Source organism: Bos javanicus, chromosome 15 (genome assembly GCF_032452875.1).
Source record: "Bos javanicus breed banteng chromosome 15, ARS-OSU_banteng_1.0, whole genome shotgun sequence".
Classification (NCBI taxonomy): Eukaryota; Metazoa; Chordata; class Mammalia; order Artiodactyla; family Bovidae; genus Bos; species Bos javanicus.
Genome location: NC_083882.1, coordinates 53718263 through 53744328, shown reverse-complemented (window position 1 = coordinate 53744328; position 26066 = coordinate 53718263). Strand labels below are relative to the sequence as shown.

The 26066-nt window shown below is 39.8% G+C and overlaps 1 protein-coding gene across 8 annotated transcripts in view; it reads left to right on the top strand.

Annotated features, from left to right (window-relative positions):
• The window catches only part of C2CD3 (C2 domain containing 3 centriole elongation regulator), a 127306-nt gene that overhangs the window by 49922 nt on the left and 51318 nt on the right, over positions 1 to 26066 (top strand). For all 8 annotated transcript variants that reach the window (XR_009729639.1, XR_009729638.1, XM_061380795.1 and 5 more), the window contains 10 exons: positions 941 to 1063; positions 5875 to 6369; positions 8021 to 8172; positions 9996 to 10242; positions 13033 to 13213; positions 14700 to 14883; positions 15647 to 15819; positions 17474 to 17597; positions 22814 to 23082; positions 23540 to 23629. Coding sequence is in view for 6 of the 8 variants with exons in the window: in XM_061380795.1 (XP_061236779.1) it covers positions 941 to 1063; positions 5875 to 6369; positions 8021 to 8172; positions 9996 to 10242; positions 13033 to 13213; positions 14700 to 14883; positions 15647 to 15819; positions 17474 to 17597; positions 22814 to 23082; positions 23540 to 23629 (2038 nt within the window). In the remaining 2 variants the exon portion in view is untranslated. The remainder of the gene's footprint in view (positions 1 to 940; positions 1064 to 5874; positions 6370 to 8020; positions 8173 to 9995; positions 10243 to 13032; positions 13214 to 14699; positions 14884 to 15646; positions 15820 to 17473; positions 17598 to 22813; positions 23083 to 23539; positions 23630 to 26066) is intronic.

Here is a 26066-nt window from a genome sequence, read left to right as displayed (position 1 = left end):
TACATCATGAGAAATGCTGGGCTGGAGAAAGCACAAGCTGGAGTCAAAATTGCCAGGTGAAATATCAATAACCTCAGATATGCAGATGACACCACCCTTATGGCAGAAAGTGAAGAGGAACTAAAGAGCCTCTTGATGAAAGCGAAAGAGGAGAGTGAAAAAGTTGGCTTAAAGCTCAACATTCAGAAAACTAAGATCATGGCATCCGGTCCCATCACTTCATGGGAAATAGGTGGGGAAACAATGGAAACAGTGGCTTACTTTATTTTTCTGGGCTCCAAAATCACTGCAGATGGTGATTGCAGCCATGAAATTAAAAGACGCTTACTCCTTGAAAGTTATGACCAACCTAGACAGCACATTAAAAACAGACATTACCATAGTCAAGGCTATGGTTTTTCCAGTGGTCATGTATGGACGTGAGAGTTGGACTATAAAGAAAGCTGAGCGCCGAAGAATTGATGCTTTTGAACTGTGGTGTTGGAGAAGACCTTTGAGAGTCCCTGGGACAACAAGGAGATCCAACCAGTCCATCGTAAAGGAGATCAGTCCTGGATGTTCATTGGAAGGATTGATGTCGAAGCTGAAACTCCAATACTTTGGCCACCTGATGCAAAGAGCTGACTCATTTGAAAAGACCCTTATGCTGGGAAACATTGAGGGCAGGAAGAGAAGGGGACAACAGAGGATGAGATGGTTGGATGGCATCACTGGCTCAACAGACATGGGTTTGCGTGGACTCTGGGAGTTGGTGATGGACAGGGAGGCCTGGTGGGCTATGGTTCATGGGGTTGCAAAGAGTCAGACATGACTGAGCGACTGAACTGAACTGATTGACTTCATAAAGCATGGATTCCTTTATAAGTCATCATATGTTGTCATTTTTAGTCCCTGTGGCTCTTTAATTTAACCTAAACTTTTTCTTTCCCTCTTTTCTCAGCCAGAAGTCATTGGTTCTGCATCACTTCCTTTACGAACTGTCATTCAGTCTGAGCTGCTTTCTTTCAGTGACCAGCTTCCAGTACAACAGGAGAATGGTCAGACTCCTCTTGGCCCCATCAAGGTAGGTGGATACACATTCAGGTAGTCAAGCATTTATGGAGCATGTATTACTGGCCTGGCCTGAGAATGTAGCAGTGAACGAGAAGATCAGCATCTTAACTTTTGCAGCTTATGTTAAAATAGGATAATACAGGTTCTGTGAAGGAGCTAAAGGGTGTGCTATGTGATACCCTGGAGGAGGGCATGGCAACCCACTCCAGTATTCTTGCCTGGAGAATCTCATGCACAGAGGAGCCTGGGGGACCACAATCCATGGGGTTGCAAAGAGTCAAACACAACTGAAGCAACTGAGCATGCACACACATATGATTGTAAGTACCTGGGAGGAAATTGGAGATGGAGAGATGTCTCCAAGGAGGTGACATTTAGGTGATAATTGAAGAATGAGAGGAAGAGATCACCAAGTTAAAAGCACGAGAAAGATCATTCCAGAGAAAAGAAATGCGAAAACCCTAAAGTGAGAATGGGCTTGACTTCTTCAGGGAACAGAATGTTGCCACAGGACAATGATCCAAATGGGAGATTGGCTAGACAGGCAGGAGTCATATTGTTCAGAGCTTTGTAGTAAGAGTAAAGGTCTTAATTTTATCCTAAGAGCCAAGAAGAACATTGAAACAACCATGAAAGTAATACCTGATTTACATTTTAAAAGATGGCCCTGTGGAGAATATTGTAGGGTACAGGAGGGAAAATAGTGACTCGATTGCATCCAGAGAAGAAATGATTGATGGTTAGGATTAGAGAAGTGGCAGTGAACAAGGAGAGAACTGACTGAGTTTGTGCCTGGATGCCGAATGTAATTCATCAGAGCAAGAGTTCTTTCCTTTTATTCAGAAGCATCAGTTTCTTAGGTGGAAGAAATTTTTTTTTTTAGAGCTTACCCTAATCATTTCTTTAATTGAAGTATAGTTGATGTGCAATGTAAGTTATGGGTGTACAGTATAGTGATTCATGCTTTTTAAAAGTTATATTCCATTTATAGTTACTATAAAATATTGACTGTATTCCCTGAACTGCACAATATGTCCTTGTTGCTTATTTTACATTGTACATAATAGTTTGTGCCTCTTAATCTGCTGCCTCTGTTTTGTTCTTGCCCCATCTCTTTCCCCACCACTAATTTGTTCTCTGCATCTGTGGGTTTGTTGGGTTTTTTTTGTTGTTATATTCACAAGTTTGTTGCATTTTTAGAGTCCACATATAAGTGATACAGTACTTGTCTTTCTCTGTCTGACTTATTTGCCATAGCATAATACCCTCCAAGACCACCCATGTTTTTGCAAATGGCAAGATTTTTGTTCTTTTTTATGATTGAGTAGTATTCCATTGTTGCTAAGAGTCAGGCACGACTGAGCAACGTCACTTTCACTTTTCACTTTCGTGCATTGGGGAAGGAAATGGCAACCCACTCCAGTGTTCCTGCCTGGAGAATCCCAGGGACGGGGGAGCCTAGTGGGCTGCCGTCTATGGGGTCGCACAGAGTTGGACACGACTGAAGCAACTTAGCAGGAGTATTCCATTGTATATACAACATCTTCATTATTCATTCATCTGTGTTGGATACTTAGGTTTCATCCATATCTTGGTAATTGTAAATAATGCTTTTATCATTGGGGTGGGTGTATTTTTTCAAATTAGTGTTTTTGTTTCTTTCATCTGTGTATCCAGGAGTGAAATTGCTGGATCATATGATAGTTCTATTTTTAGTTTTTTGAGACACCTTCATACAGTTTTCCACAGTGGCTACACCAATTTACATTCCCATTAGGTGGAAGAATTTGAACGTGTGGCTTCAATATAGCTTTGTCCTGGTGGGCTTTTGAAATCATCACAGCCATGCTTAAAACATTTCCATGACTCCTTATCACCCAAAGGATAAAAGGGCCCATCGTATGACCCCAGACCACTGCAGCTATCTCTCTTGCAGCTTCCCTACCAATAGCCATGTCAAACTATGTAAAGAATTGCCAAGGTGTTCATGCTGGTTTACGCATTTATGCTTTTGTTCTTGATTTTCGTGCTTCTTCTCCTTAGAAGCCCTCTCTGCCCTCTTTCTGGCCTTCTTAGTAATAAATACCATTTAAAGACTTGTTTCACTTATCATTGAAAAAAATGAATATCACATTATTCTTCCCCTACCAAAGTCCTATTTTTTTTGCTTTCCTAGTCCATTCTGGACTCTAAGGTTTGTAATCAGAAAGGAATAATAAATAGAATTGATGGACTAGAAATTGTTTCTATCCTGGCTTTGTTGAGAGAAGTACTGTTCTAGATAGATTGCAGTCTGTATTCAATAGAGCAAAAGAATTTTGCTGTGGATTTCAAATAAAAGGTACAACAAGTCCCCATTATCTCTAGTAATTCAGTCTCATAAAATAGTGACCATTTTCATTCGTCATTTATCCCACATCCTTTTTTACTTTTTAACATTTTTAAACTTTGAAAAATAACTTCAAACTTAGAGAAAAATTGCAAAAAACAGTACAGGGAACTCATATACTCTTATTACCTGAACTCAGCAATTATTCTTCATATTTGCTTTATAATTATCCACCTCTTCTCTCTCTCTTTTTGTGTCCTTCCCCACTCTGTCTCTGTACACATACACAATTTCTTTCTGAACTATTTGAGACTATGTTACAGACATTAAACCTTTCTCCTTGAATTCTGTGTTGTTTTTCCTAATAACAATTAGGAAAATTATTATTCTTGGGCTTCCCTGGTGGCTCAGCTGGTAAAGAATCCTCCCGCAGTGCGGGGGACCTGGGTTCGATCCCTGGGTTGGGAAGATCCCCTGGAGAAGGGAATGGCTACCCACTCCGGTATTCTGGCCTAGAGAATTCCATGGACTGTATATATAGTCCATGGAGTTGCAAGGAGTTGGACACAACTGAGCGACCTTCACTTTGCTTCGTAATAACAAAGGCAGCATCATACATAATACTGTACAGTAATAAAGATCAGTTTAACAGCAGTACTATATTCTATCTATAGGTCATACTCAGATTTCACCAACTGTACCAATACTTCCCTTTGTAGCATTTTTTTCCAGTCCAGGATCATCTGTTACATTTATTTATTTTTAATGAATCAAATTTTGCTTATTACCTTTATTCATATGATATGTAAGGGAGCTTGCATGTCTTACATGATATGTAAGATAACAGGGTAGCTGATTCCGAAGAAGGGAAGAACCTTTAAACAATTAATTAACCTCAATTTACATAATAGTCTTATTTGCATAGCGAATAGGTAGGCTTTGATTATAAGCCATTTTTTGCTAAGTCACTTCAGTTGTGTCTGACTCTGTGTGACCCCATAGACGGCAGCCCACCAGGCCCCTCTGTCCCTGGGATTCTCCAGGCAAGAACACTGAAGTGGGTTGCCATTTCCTTCTCCAATGCATGAAAGTGAAAAGGGAAAGTGAAGTTGCTCAGTCTCCAGCCCTCAGCAACCCCATGGACTTAAGCCTTCCAGGCTCCTCCATCCATGGGATTTTCCAGGCAGGAGTACTGAAGTGGGGTGCCATTGCATTCTCCGATAGGCCATTAACAGTCATTAATAAAGTGAAACTGTGTTAGAAATACTACTTGGGTTTGTATTTCAGACTCAAGAACCAAACATCTGTTGCATTTAAATGTTGTATCTCTCTAATCTCCTTTCGCCTGGAACAGTTGTGCTGCCCTTCTTTGTCTTTTAGTACTTTACTGTTTTTGAAAGTAAGGCCATCTCATTTTCCTTGTTATGGCTTGTTAGATACACCCAGCATTTAAAAGTGGACATTTCATTTCCAAATACATGGGCTTTTGTTTAAAGTATTGTTAATAATAATATCTCATTTTATTATTAATTTCTCATCTAAATGCTTTCTTCTCTGCAATCACTCTCTGAAAAGTTTTTGGGGTTTTTTTCCCCAGTAATAAAGATACTTTATTACCTTTGATGAGACTTTTGATGCCTAAGTCAAAGATCTCTCTTGGTAAATGTCACATTACACTCGAAAATATGTGGATTATTTTCAGATATCTTTTAATATTGATTTCTAATATAATTCCACAGTGATAAGAGAACAGACTCTGATTTCAATACCTTTAGACCATGAAATTTTTGCACCTTGTTTTATGTCCCTGGATATGTTCCAGTGTCTCCTAATTTATAGTCTATGGGAACATGAATAGACTTTGTATCCTACTATTGTGTGGAAACTGTATAAATCTTAATTATGTTTAAAGAAAAAGTAAAGCCAGTTAGTTTGTACAGGGTCCTCCATTTGGGGTTTATCTGAATGACTTATTACTATGATAATTGAAAGGATATGATTTTATATGATTTTCTAACTTCACCATTAACTCCACCCCCCCATGCATTTATTAATTGGCATTCTATACAGAAGAGTTGTCCCTTCTCCCTTTTTTGTTGATAGTCATATGGACTCATGGATTCTGACATTATTAAAAAGCTTATAACTCACTACTATTATTATTCATTTTGAAACTCAAATTGTCCTCTGTTTGTCCAATGGGAGCCTCTTCAACTGAATTCTGTCCTTACAGTATGTCTCCATTCTTTTCTGAGCACTTCCCGTATTTTCTGGCACAAGATGATGTTGTAGGCTCATCTTGTGTTACTGATGAATTATCTGCTTTTCTTAATCCTGATGAAGTAAGGCAGTCTATTAGTGAACCTACTATTGTGATATTTGAGTATGAATTAATTTATATCCTAACAATCTGATGCTGCTTCTAGCTCCAAAATTCTGATTCCGATTCTAGAAGATATCCCTGTTAACTTTCTTCCTTTTATGTTTTCTAGGTAACTGTGGAGCTTGTTTTAGATAACAAGGATTTCACTGGTGTCAATACAGAGTTGAGTAGCAACACCCAACGCACCCCACTTAGTGGTCTTACAAATCCAGATAAGACACTGCCAGAAACTGTTCAAGATGTTACTTGTACCAAAAGTCCACAGACCCTAAATCAAATTCATGAAGAAACTGTAAAGAAAATGCAGAATTTGATGCTCCCCATCCCAAAGTCACCTAGCCCTTTTATACCAAATTCTTCAACCTTCATGGCAGCGCCAGCCTCTCATGATTTGGTAAATGAGATGAATGGGTCAACAGAAGAGAGTGCTTTGCTATTGCATGTGCTATTGATGGTGCCAGATGGAAAAGATTTCGTTACTGGAGAATCTGAGAAACAACCATCAAGCAATATTTATTTAAATTGCAAACTCTTCAGCACAGAAGAAGTCACCAGATCTGTCATTGCATGGGGCACAACAAAACCAGTCTTTAACTTTTCTCAGGTAACTTTGTTCATGTCTCAATGTTCCATATGCATTAAGGATGAAGATGGGAGTTGGGGAGGGAAGAGAAGTATGTTTCCCAGATCACAATTACATTGTAAAGGAAATAGAGAATGTTCAGACTGGGGCGGGGGGACTTTTATCATTATCTGGTGTGCATATCCAATCCCACTATTGGATGGAAGGAAGAAAAGACATTGCCAACATTTTGAAACATTTTGTGTCTTTCTTTCTTTCTGTTCTGTCTGTTTATATGGTTCCTGCTATTTCTTTTGCCTGAATTCTGAGTTCTATTTCCTTCTGTTTCCTCTAGGACTTTGATCAGTTAAACTTTTCTTTTCTGTTTCTAGTCTCTCATTCTTTATTTTTCCTTAGACTTGTTTATTCCTCCGCTGATTTAAATACTCATCTTACTTGATTTCTCAATAGAATTTGATGCTATTGCGTAAATTGTTTCCTCCCTTGATTTTTGTGGTTCTCTCCACTCATTTTCCTTCTGACTCAACAGCTGTTCTTCTCCAGTCGTTGAGCTAGTAGGAAACCTAGGTAAAGGACTGTGACCCCAGCACTTCTCCATCTCTCCTACTTCTAATTATTAGTATCCCTGTTCATTACTTTATGCTTAGCATTCTCCAGACCAACCCTCTTTCCCCGTGGTCACCATCTACTCCCATAGCTTCATTTGTGTGAAGATGACTTCCAAATCCACACTTCTTTGTAGGCCAGGCATTTCCCTCTGGTTCCGGTTCTCTGTGTCTAACTGCCTTCCGGTCGTCACCACCTAGATCTCTCAAGAGCCCTTTCCTCTTGGCACCTAACACATCCCCTGGCAAATTGCAGGTATTCAATAAAGTTGTGTAAATGGAAGAGTAATTCAGATGTATTCAAATCTGAATTTATTCTTCCTTCCAAATCTGTTCCTCTTCCTCCTATCTGCCCTAATTCATATTATAATTCACTGAGAAACCCAACCAGAACCTAGAAGTTGACCTTGAGTCTTTCTTTACGTAATGACTTACCAAATCCAGTAGATGCTACAAACTTAATTATCTCTGGAATAAATTATCTTATCTCTACTCCATTGCCACTGCTTTCATTCAGGCCCTCGTTCCTGTTCCAGATAGCTCGACGACTGTCCTACCTGTTTGTCTCTCTCTGTCCATTCCTTCTTCTGTGGACCAGCAGTAATGATCTTTCTAAAACACTAACCTGAATATTTTACTCCCCTGCTTAAAACATTTCAGTGATTCCCCATAGCCTTCAGGCTAGAATTTGGATCCTCATTTGGACTATAAGACCCTGCCTGTACTTCTCCGGTGTCCTCTTCTCTGCACACTAGATAGTTCAGCTGTGCTCAACTACTTGCAGTTTTCTAAATATCCTCTTTTCCCACCTGTGCCCCAGAAGCCCTGTCTAGATGAGCTTTGTCATCAGAGAATTCATGCTGTTTCGTATTTGGCCTTTATGTGTTTGTCTCTAAACAAGGCTATGGCTTTAGACTGAGGATACAGAGTGGGTTTTATTTTGATGTCTTCAGCTCCTAGCACTGTGCATGGCAAATAGGCTTTTAGTAAATGCTTGTTAAATAAAAGTTAATACTTTGTCTCAGATGTGGGGTTTGGTTTTGTTTTTTGGTTGTCCCTCTCCCCAGGTGATTCCTGTCTCTCTGTCTTCCAAATGTCTGGAAAGGCTTAAGAACAATGTGATGATAATTGAAACTTGGAACAAGGTGCGGAGCCCAGGACAGGACAAGCTTCTCGGGCTGGTGAAACTCCCCCTCCATCAGTTTTACATGTCATTCAAGTAAATAGGACCTTTTGAAGTATTCTTTTTTTACATTTTTAACTTTGTATGAACTTGAATAGGAGTATTTGCAGTTTGCAAACATATCCAGCCCAATAATTCCTTGGAGGACTTTTCTCAATTTCACTACATTTGCTGCTCTTTCTCCTAGGTTATTGCAGTCATACAGATACTGCTTTCTATGTTTCAGGCCCTATGCTAAGAACCTTACATACATCAAGTCCTTTAATCCTCACAACAACCCTCTCAGGCAGGTAAATTTTATTTCCCCTGTTTACAAATGAGGTAACAGAGGCACAGGAAAGTTAAATATTAATTTATAATATGTATTAAAGTAGTGGAACCAGGATTAGAACCCAGAGAATCTGGCTCTCTAGTCCACTCCCCTCACCAAGAAACTCAGCTGCCAAAGTTTATCACCTCACATAACTGATGGTTTATCTCTGTCACAAACTTTAGTTAGTATTGTTCGGATCAACCATTTGCAAGATTTCTATACTGAGCATTGTCTTTTAGACCTTCAGATTTGATTGCTGTACCTCATTTATCACTACTCAAACTTAGATGGGATATTGATTTATCTGCAAATCATTTCCATCCTCAGTATAAACTGTTCAGTTTTTGTTTCAAGGTACTGATTTTTAATTATTCTAGAACTGACCTCTTTCCTAACAACCTTCTCATGGTTCTGTGTTTTAAATGCTGCACCTAACACTTTGCAAAGAGCCCTATTGTGGGCAGTGTCTCACTCACATGAGCCTTTCTATAACCCCAAGAAGTATTATCATTATCCCCATTTTACAAATGAGGAAGCTTATCATTTAACTTGGAGATGTCAGCCTCTCTGGCTTTCTTTTTATCATCCGTAAAATGAGGGTGATGACAGATATCCTACCTCCTTCTTGGAGCAGTTGTGAGGATCCAGTGAGAAAATAAAGGAATAAGCCTCTAGTGAACAGTTCAGTACTTACATGATGGTAACATCGGGAAGCCTGGTCAGGCTAAGGCGTTCTGCTGGAATCATGGATGTCGTTGTCAGCTGTAAGCGTTTGGCTTTTTCCCCTTTTTTGTTGTGGTATTAGACTGGTCTGATATTCCCGTTTCTTTTTCTTTTCCTTAGACCCCTTTCATTTCATTGCTGAGTGTGTAGAACAGTAATAGCTATCAATTACTAAGCACTTATCATGTTGGCATTTTATATCAGTTATCTCAGTTTAGTCCTAACAACAGCCCTTTGATGCAGGTTTTCTTACCTACAGTTTACAGATGGGGAAACACTTTCAAAAGTTATACTAATTACTTAGTCATACAGTAAGTAAGAGGCAGATGTAAGATTCAGCATGGTAATGAAGAGCATTTAGACTTTTTTCTCATCTGTGAATAGTGAAGAATAGCAACATTTGCCATGTTAGAAGGATTAAAGAAACTAAAATGCTTATGACATAGTAAGTACTCAGTAATTAGCAGATATTATTTGTAATATTACTCAAAACTTATCTGCTGGACTCCAAAATTTATATACTTTTTCTAGTTGACCACACTGCCTACCTCTAAAATATGCTCTTCAGCAACCCTTGGGGCCATGATAATACAGAGATAAGTTAGACACATCCCTTCCCCTTCAAATTGCTGCATTTGGAACTTAACCTGCCTGTCATTTTTACTTGATGGATTACGGGTAGAATCCTGTTTTTTCAAACCACCGTTACTTTTCTAGTTGTAGGTCCATTTTTAACAAACTGAGAAAACAAATAAGAAATGAAGCAGCTCTATGACATGATTGATGATTGTTGTTTGCTGATGCACAATTTCTCTCTCTTTAGAGATCCCAAGGTTTCTCGCCTGCTGCTTGATGCTCGGTATCCAGTTGTTGCTGTCGACAGCTACATGCCTGTGATTGACGTGTTCTCAGGCCACCAAAATGGGAGTCTTCGGGTCTTTTTAGCTATGGGCTCTGCAGATCAGATAATAGCACTACAAAGATTAAAGAATGAAGAAGGAACACTTACTCCCTTCAACCCCAGGCCAGCCCATTTCCTGGACCAGCCATCTGTAGCTTCTGTTGCTATGGTAGTGACCAAACACTTGATTGTTTACAAAAAACATAATCTTATTTTAAGGCTTACAAGGTGATGCTTTGATAATTGGAGTGAACCTAAATCTGCCCTAAAAAAAAATAGTCTCAATGAAAAAAAGAAAAGGTAATCTGGGGGAGAAAATGGGGATGGGGTAAAGAGTGATCCTAAAGGTAAACCAGCAAAATATTCTGTTTCTTGACCAAATCCATGTTGCAAAGTTTTCAAGTGACATTCTTAACTTTTCTACTCATAACTTAAAAGTAATTTGTTCTGTGCAGTTGTTCAGTTAAGAAAGCACATTGACATACTTTATTGTGTTTATTCTCTTATACATGAGGTAGGTCATTGTCATTCTCTTTTTTTAGGTAATGAAACAGAATTAGAATTTATGTTACTCATCCAGGGTCACGTAGCTGAGAACGGGAGAATTGCTGTTCAGACGCAGGCCTTCTGACTCTTAAGTCCACTATATCATGTCCTCCTGTATCTTACGTTTGATGTCTTTACTAGAATAGCCAAATCTCAGTCTCCACTGTATGTTATATTTTTTAAATCTGAATCTAAATGACAAATTGATTGCCTCTAGCAGAGAAAGAACTATTAGGAAAATATCTATTAGTAGGCTATTATTTATTTGTTATGAACTCTGAACTTTTTCTATTTTATATTCATGTCTATCTGTAGATAATAGTGGAGTTAATTTAAAAATAACATAAAAGCACAAATAAAGCTCATCTCTTTAATATTCCCAAGTTTTTTTTAGGCATTATGTGGTCCTCACATTGCAATGTAAACTTAGATTTTGTTAAATTTCATACCAAAGGTTAAAAAATGTTACTGTGAACACAAAAGAAGTCCTTAAAGGTTCAGCTCAGTTCAGTTGCTCAGTCATGTCTGACTCTTTGCAACCCCGTTGACTGCAGCATGCCAGGCTTCCCTGTCTATCACCAACTCCCAGAGCTTACTCGAACTCATGTCCATTAAGTCAGTGATGCCATCCAACCATCTTATCCTCTGTCGTCCCCTTCTCCTCCCACCTTCAATCTTTCCCAGCATCAGGGTCTTTTCCATTGAGTCAGTTCTTTGTGCCAGGTGGCCAAAGGATTGGAGTTTCAGCTTCAGCATCAGTCCTTCCAATGAATATTCAGGATTGATTTCCTTTAGGAAGGACTGTTTGGATCCCCTTGCTGTCCAAGGGACTCTCAAGAGTCTTCTCCAACACCACAGTTCAAAAGCAACAATTTTTCGGTGCTCAACTTTCTTTATAGTCCAACTCTCACATCCATACATGACTACTGGAAAAACCACAGCTTTGACTAGACGAATCTTTGTTGGCAAAGGAATGTCTCTGCTTTTTAATATGCTGCCTAGGTTGGTCATAACTTTTCTTCCAAGGAGCAAGCGTCTTTTAATTTCATGGCTGCGGTCACCATCTGCAGTGATTTTGGAGCCCCCAAAAATAAAGTCTGACACTGTTTCCATTGTTTCCCCACTTGCCATGAAGTGATAGGACCAGATGCCATGATCTTCATTTTCTGAATGTTGAGCTTTAAACCAATTTTTTCACTCCCTTTCACTTTCATCAAGAGGCTCTTTAGTTCTTCGCCTTCTGCCATAAGGGTGGTATCATCTGCATATCTCAGGTTATTGATATTTCTCCTGGCAATCTTGATTCCAGCTTGTGCTTCATCCAGCCCAGCATTTCTCATGATGTACTCTGCATATAAGTTAAATATGCAGGGTGATAATATACAGCCTTGACGTACTCCTTTTCTGATTTGGAACACAAATACAATTGTTCCTGCTTCTACACTCGGTGTCTCCTATCCAATTCAGTGTCTGCAGAACTGAATTACTATACTACTGCATGGTTATATTAAGAAGCTGCTATAATTCTGAGGGTTTTTTTTTTTTTAGCCTGTACTCTTCTTCTCTAGAGAATCAAAGTACAAGTTTTCTGCTTCCCTAAGGAACTTTTTTGAACAGCTGTCACTGACATATGCTTTTAGATTCCAAGGCAAAGATCTAATGCAATCTCTGTTCCACATATTTTGGGTTAGTAGTTAGACACTTAAACACTTAAAAATCATACAGTCTGACCCTTATCTGAATCCTGAATTCCCCTTTGGTGAGTATTCCCAATAATCACTTATCTAGTGTCTGCTGAAGCTGTCTGGAATTGAGGAAAAGAACACTGGCTGTGGAGTCAGTCTACCTGAGTTCAGACCCTGGTTCCACTGTTGCTGGCTGTTAAATTAATATTAATAAATGCAAGGCTCAGAATAAGTAATACATACATTATTGTTATTAGAAGTACCTTCAGGAGCAGTGTATTTACTACCTCTCCACTAATAAACACTTGGTGTTACTCCTAGTGTCATTAAAAACAATAATTAATGTAATTAATACTTAGCTGCTTCAAATATGTGTTCTTTATCCTATTAAGGAAATAGCCTTCTATTCTTAGCATACAAAGAATCAGAAACATCTGATTAAATTTTATCAAATACCTTTTCAGCCTTTATTGAGGTAGTCACTTTTTTCCTTCCTCTGTTAGTGCATTGGATTGCATTTATGGATTTCCTAATATTGACCAAGTCTCACAGTCTAGAGTAAATGCTCCCTGATCTGATTACAGTGAGCAGTTGTGAGATTTATACACAATGAATATTAAGTATCTGCTTATTTCTTCATCTTTTCTCAGACTATACAGATAATAAGCATGAACACTCTATACAAATTACTCTTTAAAGCTCACCAGCATCTCTGTTTCGTTTCATAGGCAGGGGACCATGGAAATGGATTGATGGAGCACCACTTTGAACTCCTTGTAGACAAGGTTAAAGGGCTTGCCCCTCTTCAGGCCACAGTCTGGGGAGAAGCAGATTGTTATGTCCAGTACTACTTTCCAGTTCAAGACTCACAGTCCAGTGTGCTGAAAGGACCTGAGTTCCTTGAAAATGGTAGGTTTGGGAGATTAGGCCTTCTTATTCTTCTGTAGCTCTTTTATTGAATATACTTAGAGATTTTTCTTCCTGAGTGAGTCTTGTGTTCCTCAGTATTTCTAGTCTTACCTGAGCAATGCAGGAGATACCCTGAGTTTTTGCTTTTCTTAAATTGTTTTTCGTAACATTTTATTTTGATTTGATTTCAAATTTATGGAAAAGTTGCAAAAATAATACAAAGAATTCCTGTATACCCTTTACCTGAATCCATCAATCATTTATATTTTGTCTCATTTAACATCATTTACAAGCCTATTCACTCTTACTATTAACATACAGTTGATTCTTATTATCCATCATAATTATATCCTGTAAGGTCATCAAGAGCGCTAAATTAAGAGAATACTGAACCATTGTTACTAGGGGAAATATGTACACATACGTATCTCACATAGATCATAATCTTAAATCCTAAAGCAACTTACCGTGGTGGATTCTAATGTCTTTATTTTACAGAAGAGAAAGCAAGGTTCAGAGTGTTAGTGACTGCGGCCACCCTACTAACAAGTGCCAAGGTTGGCACTTAAACCCTGTCGAGCTGGCCTTAGTGTAGAATTCCTGCACTACACTGTACTGTCCCTTACTGTCTCCAGCCTCTGGTCATCTCTGAGAGCTCAGACGAGCACAAAGTGTCGCTTTGTTTGATTGCAGCTGGGAATGAGCAAGTTGGGTGACTCAAATTTTCTGTCATTCTGAGCATGTCCTTAAGTAACTGTGAAAGTGCTGCCGGGATTAGTTTTGAGGTTCAAATAATGGACTTGTACCCAGGATATATAAAGCACTCTTAACAAATCAGTAATAAAAAGACAACCCAATTTAAAAATGGGCAAAGGATCTGAATAGACACTTCTCTATATAGAAATGGCTAATAAGTACATGAAAACATGGTTAACATTATTAGTCACTTGGGAGATAAAGATTGAAACAGTCACAAGGTACCGCTTCATACTTGCTGAGATGGCTATATATATGTTTTTAAATAGATTAATAAGTACTGGTAAGAAAGTAAAGAAAATAAAGTGCTGGAGCTCTCACACACTGTCCACCAACAAAGGAATCTCTTCTGTATTATCATGGCACCTTAGGGGACCATAGCTACTAAGGAAGTGGACCTTGGCAGGAGTAATGCAGTCAGAAGATACAGATTCTGGTTCCAGTCTGTGACGTAGTAGCTCTAAGACCTTTGGATTGACTGTGTAACCTCAGGGTACCCATATCCTCATCTGTGTAGCAGGAGAAATACCTGCTTTCTTTGCTCCTGGAGAAGGGAATAACTACCCACTCCAGTATTCTTGCATGGAGAATTCCATGGACAAAGAAGCCTGGTGGGCTACAGTCTAGTATGAGGATAAAATTGAATAATACTGGATATTAACATTCTTTCTTATTACATTTAAGGCACTTAATGACGTGTTGAGTTATTCTGAACTTTTCTTTTCCAAAGGAATCACCCTGAAGCCTTTTAGATCTGCAGCCACACTCTGTGTTCCAGACCCCGTCTTTAACAGCAGACACCATCACTCTCTCCTGTTGCCAGCTGAGGTTCCAGTGCAAAGGCTCCTGCTTAGCACCTTCTCTGCGCATGGGCTTGTCCCTGGAGGTGGAGTCCAGTTTGAAATCTGGTGCAGGTACATTATGCGTAATCCATTCCTGTGCCTAGGAAAGAAGTGCACAGTCATAGAGCATCCTTCCCTTAATTAGCCCTGGTTGAACTGTAAGCAAAGTGGCCCCTTCTGCCCTGTTTAATATTATTTAGAGGAGTTTGGTAGTGCCTCTTATCCAGCTTTTACCATAATCTGTTAAATTGTTAGGCTTTTGGGAGCAGTTCTAACCACTACTTATATTTGGAAGAGAAGTTTTCATTTTTATCTCCTACTGTCACTTAACATGTATTAGTCACCTTTCTTCTGCTTCTCTTTTTGCCTTACATTGTTCAGGCCCTTGCTATATCATGCCTCAATTATTGTAATACCCTCCTAACTGGTCTCTTCACTTCTAGACTCGTTTCTTGTAATCTGTTCTTCCCACCACCAGAAGACTAGCCTTTGTGAAATAATAATTCCACTCATGGCACAGAACCACTTGTGCTGCAGGATGGATGTTGTCAGGAGAAGCTACTCCCAAAGGGCAAAGCCAGATGCTGTTTCCTCAACCGAAAACCTGTGAGAAGCTGGGCTTTGTCTTGAACACAGAGTATAATTTATGGGGTTCCTCCTGCAGGTTATGGGCAGTAAATCCAGCCAGACACAACCACAGCTGCATACCTACCACAAATACAGAACAATCAGGCTCCAAAGAAAACTAGATACTGAAAGCTTATCCCTGGAACAGACTGACTCATTCGTCCACCTAATTCTTTGAACTGACAGCTTGTGCTTTTGTGGCTTACAGATACTATTATCCTAACGTGAGAGACCAGATGGTCGCCAAAGGAACCTTGCCATTATCAAGGATCTGTGCCTTGGTAACCATGCAGCACCGTGAGGACGGGGGCATACAGACCTTTAATCTCCCTTTAACCCCCAGGCTTGAGAATAGGAAAGAACTGAGGAACCAGTCATCAGGTAATTGAAGACATCTACCTTTCCCTTTCAAAGGCAGGATATGTGAATATCCCTTTTCCCTCTAAATTAGTGATTCTTCACATTTTGTGGTACTTACCCTTTTAAGAATTTGATAAAAACTGAGGCACGTTCTCTTAGAAAATGAGTAGAATACATATTGCAAATTTTGAATATAATTTTAGAAAATTCATAGTTATATAGACTGTGTACATAAATGTTGCTTGTCTCATCTCACCTTTAACTTCAGTAGCATTTGACAAGCCCTCATGACACAAATCCCAAGTATTATGTAGGTATACTCAGAGAATTATTATTCCAAGGCAACATGATGTAGGATTGGAAGAAAATAGCATGAAGTGGAAATTCACTGTGAGGGAGGAGAGAGTCAGGATTTAAAGTTAGAAGGGATTAGTTAGAATTGGAGTTTTGAATTCTGTCCTAATGGTTCCAGCAAGATGACCTATCCTTCAAATACATCATGAATAACTAGAATGAGCCTCATAAATCAAGTTACTCTTCCCTCTTCCTGGACAGTATCTGCCCAAAGGCTTTATCTTGTTATATTAAGATTGAGTTGTTCCTCCTGACCCTCACTGATCAGCTTGTTCTGTTGTTCCTTAAAGCTTTCCCTGGGGACTTCTCTAGTGGATAATAGATAAGAATCCACCTGCCAGTGCAGGGGATATGGGTTTGATCCCTAGTCCAGGAAGATTCCACATGCTTTAGAGCAAGTAGAGCCCAAGAGCCGGGACTGCTGAGCCCACATGCTGCAGCTACTGAAGCCCGTGAACCTAGAGCCTGTGCTCCACAACAAGGGAAGCCTCAGCAATGAGAGGCTTGCGCACCGTAACTAGGAGGAGCCCCCACTCTCTACAGCTAGAGAAGGTCCACATGTAGCAACTGAGACCCAGTGCAGTCAGAAATAAGTAATTTAAAAACAAAGTTTATTTTTAGTTTTGGCTGCACTGGGTCTTCGTTACTATGTGGACTTTTTCTCTAGTTTCAGAAAGCGGGGGCTGCTCTTTGTTGCCCCCACAAGTGGGGGCCCTGTTGTTGCAGAGCATAGGCTCTGGGGCACATGGGCTCAGTGGCTATAGTGTTTGGGCTTAGTTGCCCTGCAGCACATGAAATCTTCCTGGACCAGGGATCAAACTCATGTCCCCTGCATTGACGAGTAGATTCCCAAGCACTGGAATACCAGGGAAGTCCAGGAGAATTTTTATTAAAAGATGGCATGTGAAGGTGTTTCAGGTGGTGGTGGTAGGAGGGTGATAGAAATGTGTGAGTGTGAAAATCTTTTAAAGATTTTAAAAACAAAGGTTAGAGTCCATCTCAATTCTATAAAAATAACTGGGATTACGTTCTGCCTCTGTTAGTTATGGGATTTTTACAAGCCGTTGAATCTCTGAGCCATAGTTTTCATAGATATAAAGTGAAAATTGTGACTTATATTCTGCTTTATTAATCCTAAAGTACAATAATATAATCTGATTCTGACCATAGACAGATTGTTTCACTGCTGAGGCCCCTTACTGTTCATTAGGATTATAGTGTTTAATCTCTTCCTTCCTTCCTGACTAGGACTTAGGGTTTGGTAGAACAGAAGATTATTTCAACCAACCATTTGATTTTTCCTTTCACCCTCATTCTTCAGGCTTACTGGATGTGGGCCTAAGGTACAGGCGTACTCCAAGGACAGCAGAGGGAGTTCTTGCTGCCCGAACTGTCTCCATCTCAGTCCAGATTATCAGAGCCTGTGGTTTACAAGCAGCAGCCAAGTAAGTTCACCTTAGAAAAGCAATTCTCAAACCAAACCTTTCTCCACTGCAGTCCATGTAATTTGTGATGCTCAGATAACATAAAACTTCCTTGGGTACAATCTTCAGTTTATTAACCATAATTCTGCTCTTTTCTTTTTCTCTTAAGAAAGCACATAGGAATATAAGTGAATAAATCACTTGCACATGTTGCTGTTTTAATTGTTATTAGCAACTTAGTTCCTTGAGCTTGTCCAGCAGTTTATCCTCTACCCTGCTGCTGCTAATGTTGAGTCGCATAAGTCATGCCCAGCTCTTTACAACCCCATAGACTGTAGCCCACCAGGCTCCTCTGTCCATGGGATTCTCCAGGCAAGAATCCTGGAGTGGCTTGCCATTCCCTTCTCCAGGAGATCCTCCCGACCCGGGGACTGAACCCAGACCTCCCCTGTTGTAGGCAGATTGCCATGTGAGCCACTAGGGAAGCCCTCTACTCTACTCACCCCTTAACCCAAGGTCAGACCCTATGCCCTCCAACCATGCCAAGACCAATCACTATTACAGATCCTCTGTAGTCTCATGTTCAGTCTGAGTACCACCTTCTGTTTTTCTGGCTCATTCCCCTTTAGTCTGTTGTCAGTACAGAAGCCAGTGAGCTTATGAAAACTTAAATAGATCTTGACACACATCTACTTAAAACCCACCGATGCCTTTCCATCTCATTTAGAGTAAAAACCAGAGCCTTTTAAATGCCTGTAAGACCCCACATGATCTGACTCCATTATCTTTATGACCTCCTCTGCTCCTGGTAGTTGCTGCTCTGCTCACTCCACTCCAGCCACTGGCTTTTTTATTGCTTCTGCCCACATGCTCTTCTTCCCCTCAGGGCCTTTGCCTTGCTGTTTTCTCTGCCTGAAATACTGTTTCTCTGTATAAACGGCATGGCCTTCTCTTGCCTCCATTGCTCATTCTTCTCTCTACTTTGGATGTTCTTCCTTATTTTGTCCTCTAAACAAACTTCCGTTTTCGGCAAGGCTTTGCAGCCTTCCTCCATCTCTCCCTACATGTTGATAGAACTGGTGCTTTGTCCTTTGTCTACTAGCTCCATGTTGCAGCACATAGCAGTCTGTTTCCAATACTTGCAGACATGAGTTTTCCTCCACTAGGCTGTGAATTCCTCTGCATGCACACACTGCCTGAACTCTTCTCTGTACCCCCACCACAGAGCATCGTTCCAGCACATAACAAGTGCTCAGCTAAGAAAGAGAATTTGGGACTTCCCTGGTGGTCCAATGGCTAAGACTCCATGCATCCGATCCAGGGGGCCCAGGTTCAATCTCTTGTCAGGGATCTGGATCCTGTATGCCACAAGTAAGAGTTCATATGCTGCAACTAAAGGGCCCATATGCCATGACTAAGACCCAGGAGAGCCAAATAAATCAGTTCAGTGTAGTCACTCAGTGGTGTCCGACTCTGTGACCCCATGGACTACAGTACACTAGGCCTCCCGTTCCATCACCAACTTCCGGAGTTTACTCAAATTCATGGACATTGAGTCAGTGATGCTGTCCAACCATCTCATCCTCTGTCATCCCCTTCTCCTCCCACCTTCAATCTTTCCCAGCATCAGGGTCTTTTCAAATGAGTCAGTTCTTCGCATCAGGTGGCCAGAGTATTGGAGTTTCAGCTTCAGCATCAGTCCTTCCAATGAATATTCAGGATTGATTTCCTTTATGAAGGACTGGTTGGATCTCCTTGCAGTCCAACGGACTCTCAAGAGTCTTCTCCAGCACCACAGTTGAAAAGCATCAATTCTTTTGTGCTCAACTTTCTTAATAGTCCAACTGTCACATCCAAACATGACTACTGGAAAAACCACAACTTTGATTAGACAGACCTTTGTTGGCAAAGTAATGTCTCTGCTTTTTAATATGCTGTCTAAGTTGGTCATAACTTTCCTTCCAAGGAGTAAGCGTCTTTTAATTTCATGGCTGCAGTCACCATCTGCAGTGATTTTGGAGCCCCCAAAAATAAAGTCTGACACTGTTTCCACTGTTTCCCCATCTATTTCCCATGAAGTGATGGGACCAGATGCCATGATCTTCATTTTCTGAATGTTGAGCTTTAAGCCAACTTTTTCACTCTCCTCTTTCACTTGCATCAGGAGGCTTTTTAGTTCTTTGCTTTCTGCCATAAGGTGGTGTCATCTGCATATCTCAGGTTATTGATATTTCCTCCAGCAATCTTGATTCCAGCTTATGCTTCATCCAGCCCAGCGTTTCTCATGATGTACTCTGCATATAAGTTAAATAAGCAGGGTGACAGTATACAGCCTTCACGTACTCCTTTCCTGATTTGGAACCAGTCTGTTGTTCCATGTCCAGTTCTAACTGTTGCTTCCTGTTACAATCTGAAATCTGTTGCATACAGATTTCTCAGGAGGTAGGTCAGGTAGTTTGGTATTCCCATCTCTTTCAGAATTTTCCACAGTTTGTTGTGATTCACACAGTCAAAGGCTTTGGCATAGTCAATAAAGCAGAAAGAGATGTTTTTCTGGAACTCTCTTGCTTTTTTGATGATCCAGCGGATGCTGGCAATTTGATCTCTGGTTCCTCTCCCTTTTCTAAATCCAGCTTGAACATCTAGAAGTTCATGGTTCACGTACTGTTGAAGCCTGGCTTGGAGAATTTTGAGCATTATTTTGCTAGCGTGTGAGATGAGTGCAGTTGTGTGGTAGAATGAACATTCTTTGGCATTGCCTTTCTTTGGCACTGGAATGAAAACTGACCTTTTCCAGTCCTGTGGCCACTGCTGAGTTTTCCAAATTTGCTGGCATATTGAGTGCAGCACTTTCACAGCATCATCTTTTAGGATTTGAAATAGCTCAACTGGAATTCCATCACCTCCACTAGCTTTGTTCGTAGTGATGCTTCCTAAGGCCCACTTGACTTTGCATTCCAGAATGTCTGGCTCTAGATGAGTGATCATTCCATCATGATTATCTGGGTCATGAAGATCTTTTTGTAGTGTTCTTCTCTGTATTTTTGCCACCTCTCTTCATATCTTCTGCTTCTGTTAGGTCCCTTCCACTTCTGTCCTTTATCGAGCCCATCTTTGCATGAAATGTTCCCTTGGTATCTCTAATTTTCTTGAAGAGATCTCTAGTCTTTCCCATTCTGTTGTTTTCCTCTTTGCACTGATCACTGAGGAAGGCTTTCTTATCTCTCCTTGCTATTCTTTGGAACTCTGCATTCAAATAGGTATATCTTTCCTTTTCTCCTTTGCCTTTCACTTTTCTTTTCGCAGCTAGTGGTAAGGCCTCCTCAGACAATCATTTTGCCTTTTTGCATTTCTTTTTCTTGGAGATGTTTTGATCCCTGCCTCCTGTACAGTGTCATGAACCTCCATCCATAGTTCTTCATGCCAAATAAATAAATATAAAAATATATTTTTAAAAAAGAATAACTAGATCATGATCCTGAAGCAAGCTAGCTCACTTTGGACATGAATTCAAAAAAGAAGCAAATGCTGCTTAATTTGGTCCCTGTTACAACTTAAAAGTCAGAATATTTACCTTTAACTTAATGGTCACTAAATAACTATTGGGATTACTGCCATGTGAGATCTTACATGAAAGTAGCTGGTAATATGATCAGTCTAATTAATACTTTTCCTCACTGAATTCTCCAAATAGACTTTTACAGTAACCACTCGAGAACATCTTAGTGAGATACCTGGGCGGTTTTTTAATCATGTTCTACCATATAGTCAAACTTCTGATGGTTTCTCATCATCAGTAACAATGGTCTCCTAATTTTAATTCTACATTCCTATCATTTAAAAAAAATTAGCATACTCTCTAAATATATGGATACTTATTCATATATGAGTCATCTTATGTACTACTATATTAATATATATATTGTTAAGAGTAGTAAAACTTTAATATATGAAATAACAACTCTAGAAATTTTAATAATTTTTTTCCTGTGCCCAAATAGTTTACTCTCTGAACCCCCTAGATGGTGCTCACTACATTCTAGAGTAGTGGTCCACAGGATAAGGTCCAACCTGCTTGCTCAACATGGCATTCAGGACCCTTCAAAATAATCTGAGTCTTGAAAGAAGAGTAGGAGTTAATCAAAATGCCCAAGAAAGCTGAAAATTATTCCAGTCAAGGAGAAGAACATGTGCAAAAGCCATGGAGGCATGAAATTATGTATAATGGAGTACCTGTTCTGGGTAAGACCCAGCCCATGTCAGAATCATAAACATAGTGTTAAATAAATTAGTTACTATGTAACTGACATATTAAAAAGCAGAGACATTACTTTGCCAACCAAGGTCAGTCTTGTCAAAGCTATGGTTTTTCCAGTAGTCATGTATGGATGTGAGAGTTGGACTATAAACAAAGTTGAGTGCTGAAGAATTGATGCTTTTGAACTGTGGTGTTGGAGAAGACTCTTGAGAGTCCCTTGGGCTATAAGGAGATCCAACCAGTCCATCCTAAAGGAGCTCAGTCCTGAGTGTTCATTGGAAGGACTGATGTTGAAGCTGAAACTCCAATACTTTGGCCACCTGATGCGAAGAGCTGACTCATTGGAAAAGACCCTGATGCTGGGAAAGATTGAAGGTGGGAGGAGAAGGGAACTACAGAGGATGAGATGGTTGGATGGCATCACCGACTCAATGGACATGAGTTTGAGTAAGCGGGAGTTGGTGATGGACAGGAAAGCCTGGTGTGCTGCAGTCCATGGGGTAACAAAGAGGCAGACATGACTGAGCAACTGAACTGAACTGAACTGACAGAAAAGGACTCAGAATTTCAATACTCAGATCTCAGAGAGACTTAGTAATAGATAAGAAATTCAGTAGTTTCTCTGAGAACTCATGGGGAAAGTCAGATTAGATGGCAGGCAGTTTTTTTTTAAGTCCTGCATCTGATCTGTGTTGTACTTTCAAGCAAAAAGGGCAAGAAGCCAGACCAGGGCAGTGGAATGTCCTTGTAGTATCACTCTGTTAGGCAGATGAATATTGTCTCCTTCATACACACGTATGCTGTGACATCTCTATTACTAAGAAAAAACACTGTGGCCCTGCCAAAGCCTAAATAGGAAACACATGGTCTGTGAGTGTTCTTGGTGGCCTCATGGGAATGGTGACGTTCCTAGGCAGTCTACTGATTTCTGATACTGCATCCTTCTCATTTCTGATATTCCTGCCCTTCTCCCCTACAGGGCTTTGGCTGAGCAGGAACCTGCTCTGCAGTTTAGTGCCACAGTCGGGGTCAATGCCTTTGTCACCACTCATCTGTCCTTCCTGCCCAAGGGAGAACAGCGCCAAACCCGCCCTGTGGCCTGTTCCTTCTGCCCCGAGTTCTCCCATCACAGTGAGTTCTCATGCAACTTGGTAACTCAGCACTGCAGTGGAGAAGCCTGTTTCCTGGCAGAGCTGTTAGAGTTTGCAGAAGTTACTTTTGCTGTTTATCATGAAGATACCAAGTCAGGTAAGGACAAATGGCTCATAGTCACAATTAAAAAGAGTTCTGTTTTGAATGGTATAGCACTTCCAACTTACTTCTAAAGGGTATAGCAAAAATATGTAGAATATGCATTGAGTGTGTTTAAGAGAATGTAGAGGAGTAAAGCAAATGTGTCAAGTTGTTAGCAACTGAATCTAGGTGAAGGATATATAGGAGTTAGTAAGTATTCTTTTAACTTTTCTGTATGCCTAAATTTTTCAAAGTAAAATTACTCAAGTGTGGGTATACACATACTTAATGATTTAATTTAAATGATTTAGAAGGCATTCAAGATTTGACTGGAGCAAGATAATCTCTAATGCCCTTCAACACTGAAATTGACTGAGTATAAACGGATTCTCATATGGCTATATTGTAACACAAGCCCTTTAGTCAGTAGACCACCAACTAATTTCCCTTTTTTTTTGGTTTGATTTAACAGCCAGTGATATAACCAGTATCCATTCATTCAAAGATTATCTGCTTGGAGTAGTAAAGATTCCAACAAAAGATCTGCTGATGAAGAGATCTGGTAGGGATCCTGGATTATCAGTTTCTGATCCTATCCTTTCCTGTTCACTTCCCTGCTCGAGATCATCTTGTTTGGCTCTCTTGCAAGATATTGGGTAGGGTGAGGGGAGACACCTTAGCACATACTTCTCAATTCTGCCAAATACTTCAAGTTTTCTCAAAAATACTGTAAGTCCTTTGCTAGTTATTTCAGAAGTCTTCTAATAAAGCAGAGAAGCTCAAAACACTGTACTGTCATCTTCCTCCAGGAAAGGGAATGAGGATGATACTACTTATAATAAATATGGCAATACCTATTGCATTGTATAGCACGCTGTAAAATATTTTCTCAGATCTCATTTGAACCTCAGGGTAACTCTTACTGTCAGGGATACTAGGATTATCTTCATTTAACAGATGAGAAAATTTAGGCTCACAGAGTTTAAGTGATTTGTCAGAACCACACAGCCAAGTAGTAGAGTCCTGGAAATCAAATTCAGGTTTGCCCATTCTTTTTCACTATATTCTTCTGTCTGACTGAAGAAGGAATGAGGCTGCGAGATAGAGACCCGAAAGAAGGTACAACCACCAGGACAGCAGTCTGGAAATACTGGTCCCATCCTGCTTTTTACTAGCTCAGTGACCTTGACCTCTCTGAGTCCCACTTACCTTATAGATGGAGACTGTTCATGGTAACAAGTCTTAAGAGGTAGGACTCAGTGAGATAGGATATGTAAAGTACCTGACATATAGTAGGCACTCAGTAAATGTTAAGTTTCCTTCTTTTGCCCATCTTCCTCCCTAGGATTATATGATCTTTTTTCCAAAATTTAGCACACATCTCCCAGTTTTAACTGTGAATTGAAATTTGAGCAATACTCAATAAGCAGATACTATGTGCCTGCCAGAAAGAAGTCTCTAAAGCTTGATAAAGCGTTCAAATCTCACTTCTGTCACTTTTTGTGATCTAGGACAAGTCACTTCATCTCTCAGCTCTTTAAATGGAATCTCTAAAAATGGAAGTAATAGGATCTTTGCAGGATTAGTGAAGCGTTCAGTGAAGTTATACATATAAAAGATCTCTGCACAGGGCTGGCCACATGGTTTCTTTCCTTCTGAAACTTACTACAGAGTTTGTCAGCAAATAGGCACCATCGGAGAAATCGCATCTTCACAAATTAAATTTAACCACTTGGAAATAAACCTTTTTACAATTTGGAATGTAGCACTTGTCTTTATAGTCAGTTATTCTAAAGTGAACATTCTGTTTTGTTTCCTCCTGCCAGTAATCTCAATGATAGAATCACAGAGCCAGAGGAACGATCCTATGCAGCAGTTCTTAAGTGCTAAAATGGTGTGAAATTCTTTGTGGATTTATGTTTGAGCATTTTTCTGGACCAACTTTCATTACCGCCAAAGGGATCTGTGACCAAATAATGTTAAGAACCACTTGGTTGTGAGGAAATTAATACCCAGTGATGAGAAATTACTAAACCAAAGCTGTGGGTTTTTAGACTAAAGTTAAAAGGAGTCTTGGAGATCTACATTCTCATTTCAACATCCTCATTTTATAAATGAAAACTTGGAAGGCCCCCCAAAATTAAATGCATTAAATCATAACACCGTAAGTGACCTTTGGCAAATTCGTCTCAATAAGTCTGAATCTTCTCATCTATAATTTTAATTAATAAAATCTCAGAAAATTGCTGTGAATATTATACCAGTCTATAAACTGCTTTACATAATTATGAAATCCAAAAAGCTCAGAAAATTACAAGTTTTTTTAAGTTAGATAAGCAGCCAAACCTGACGCCAACTGACATGAGACTGTTTAGTCTTTATTTTCTGACTTAGGCCACTTCCTGATTATATAAAGTTTTATTGGAGCACATTGTGCCCATTCATTGACATATTGTCTATGTCTGCTTTCTCACTACAATACAATTGAATAGCTGCAACAGAGACTATATGGCTGAAAAGCCTAAAATATTTACCATCTGCCCTTTTACAGAATAAGTTTACCAACCCCTGACCTACGTGACCACTGACTAGTACATAGTATTCAATTTATGTACCATATAACCTTTCTAAGATCTGAAAATTTTTAAAAGTGTAGACAAATCTGATCCTGAAGATTCTAGATAAGATATTCTGAACTTACAATAGGTGGATTGTAGACTTTAAAGCCAGCTATACCTGGATTCAAATCCTAGCTTTACTGCCTGGTAGCTGTAACAACTTGGGAAGGTCTCTGAGCTTTCATTTGCTCATCTGTCAAGTATGGATTATTGTCCTATTTAATCCTCAGAACTTGACAGGGTTATCAAGAAAATTAAATGATGTATTATGTATCAGGGCTTCCCAGGTGGCGCTAGTGATAAAGAATCCGCCTGCCAATGCAGGAAACATAAGAGACATGAATTTGGTCTCTGGGTCAGGAAGATCCCCTGGAGAGTGGC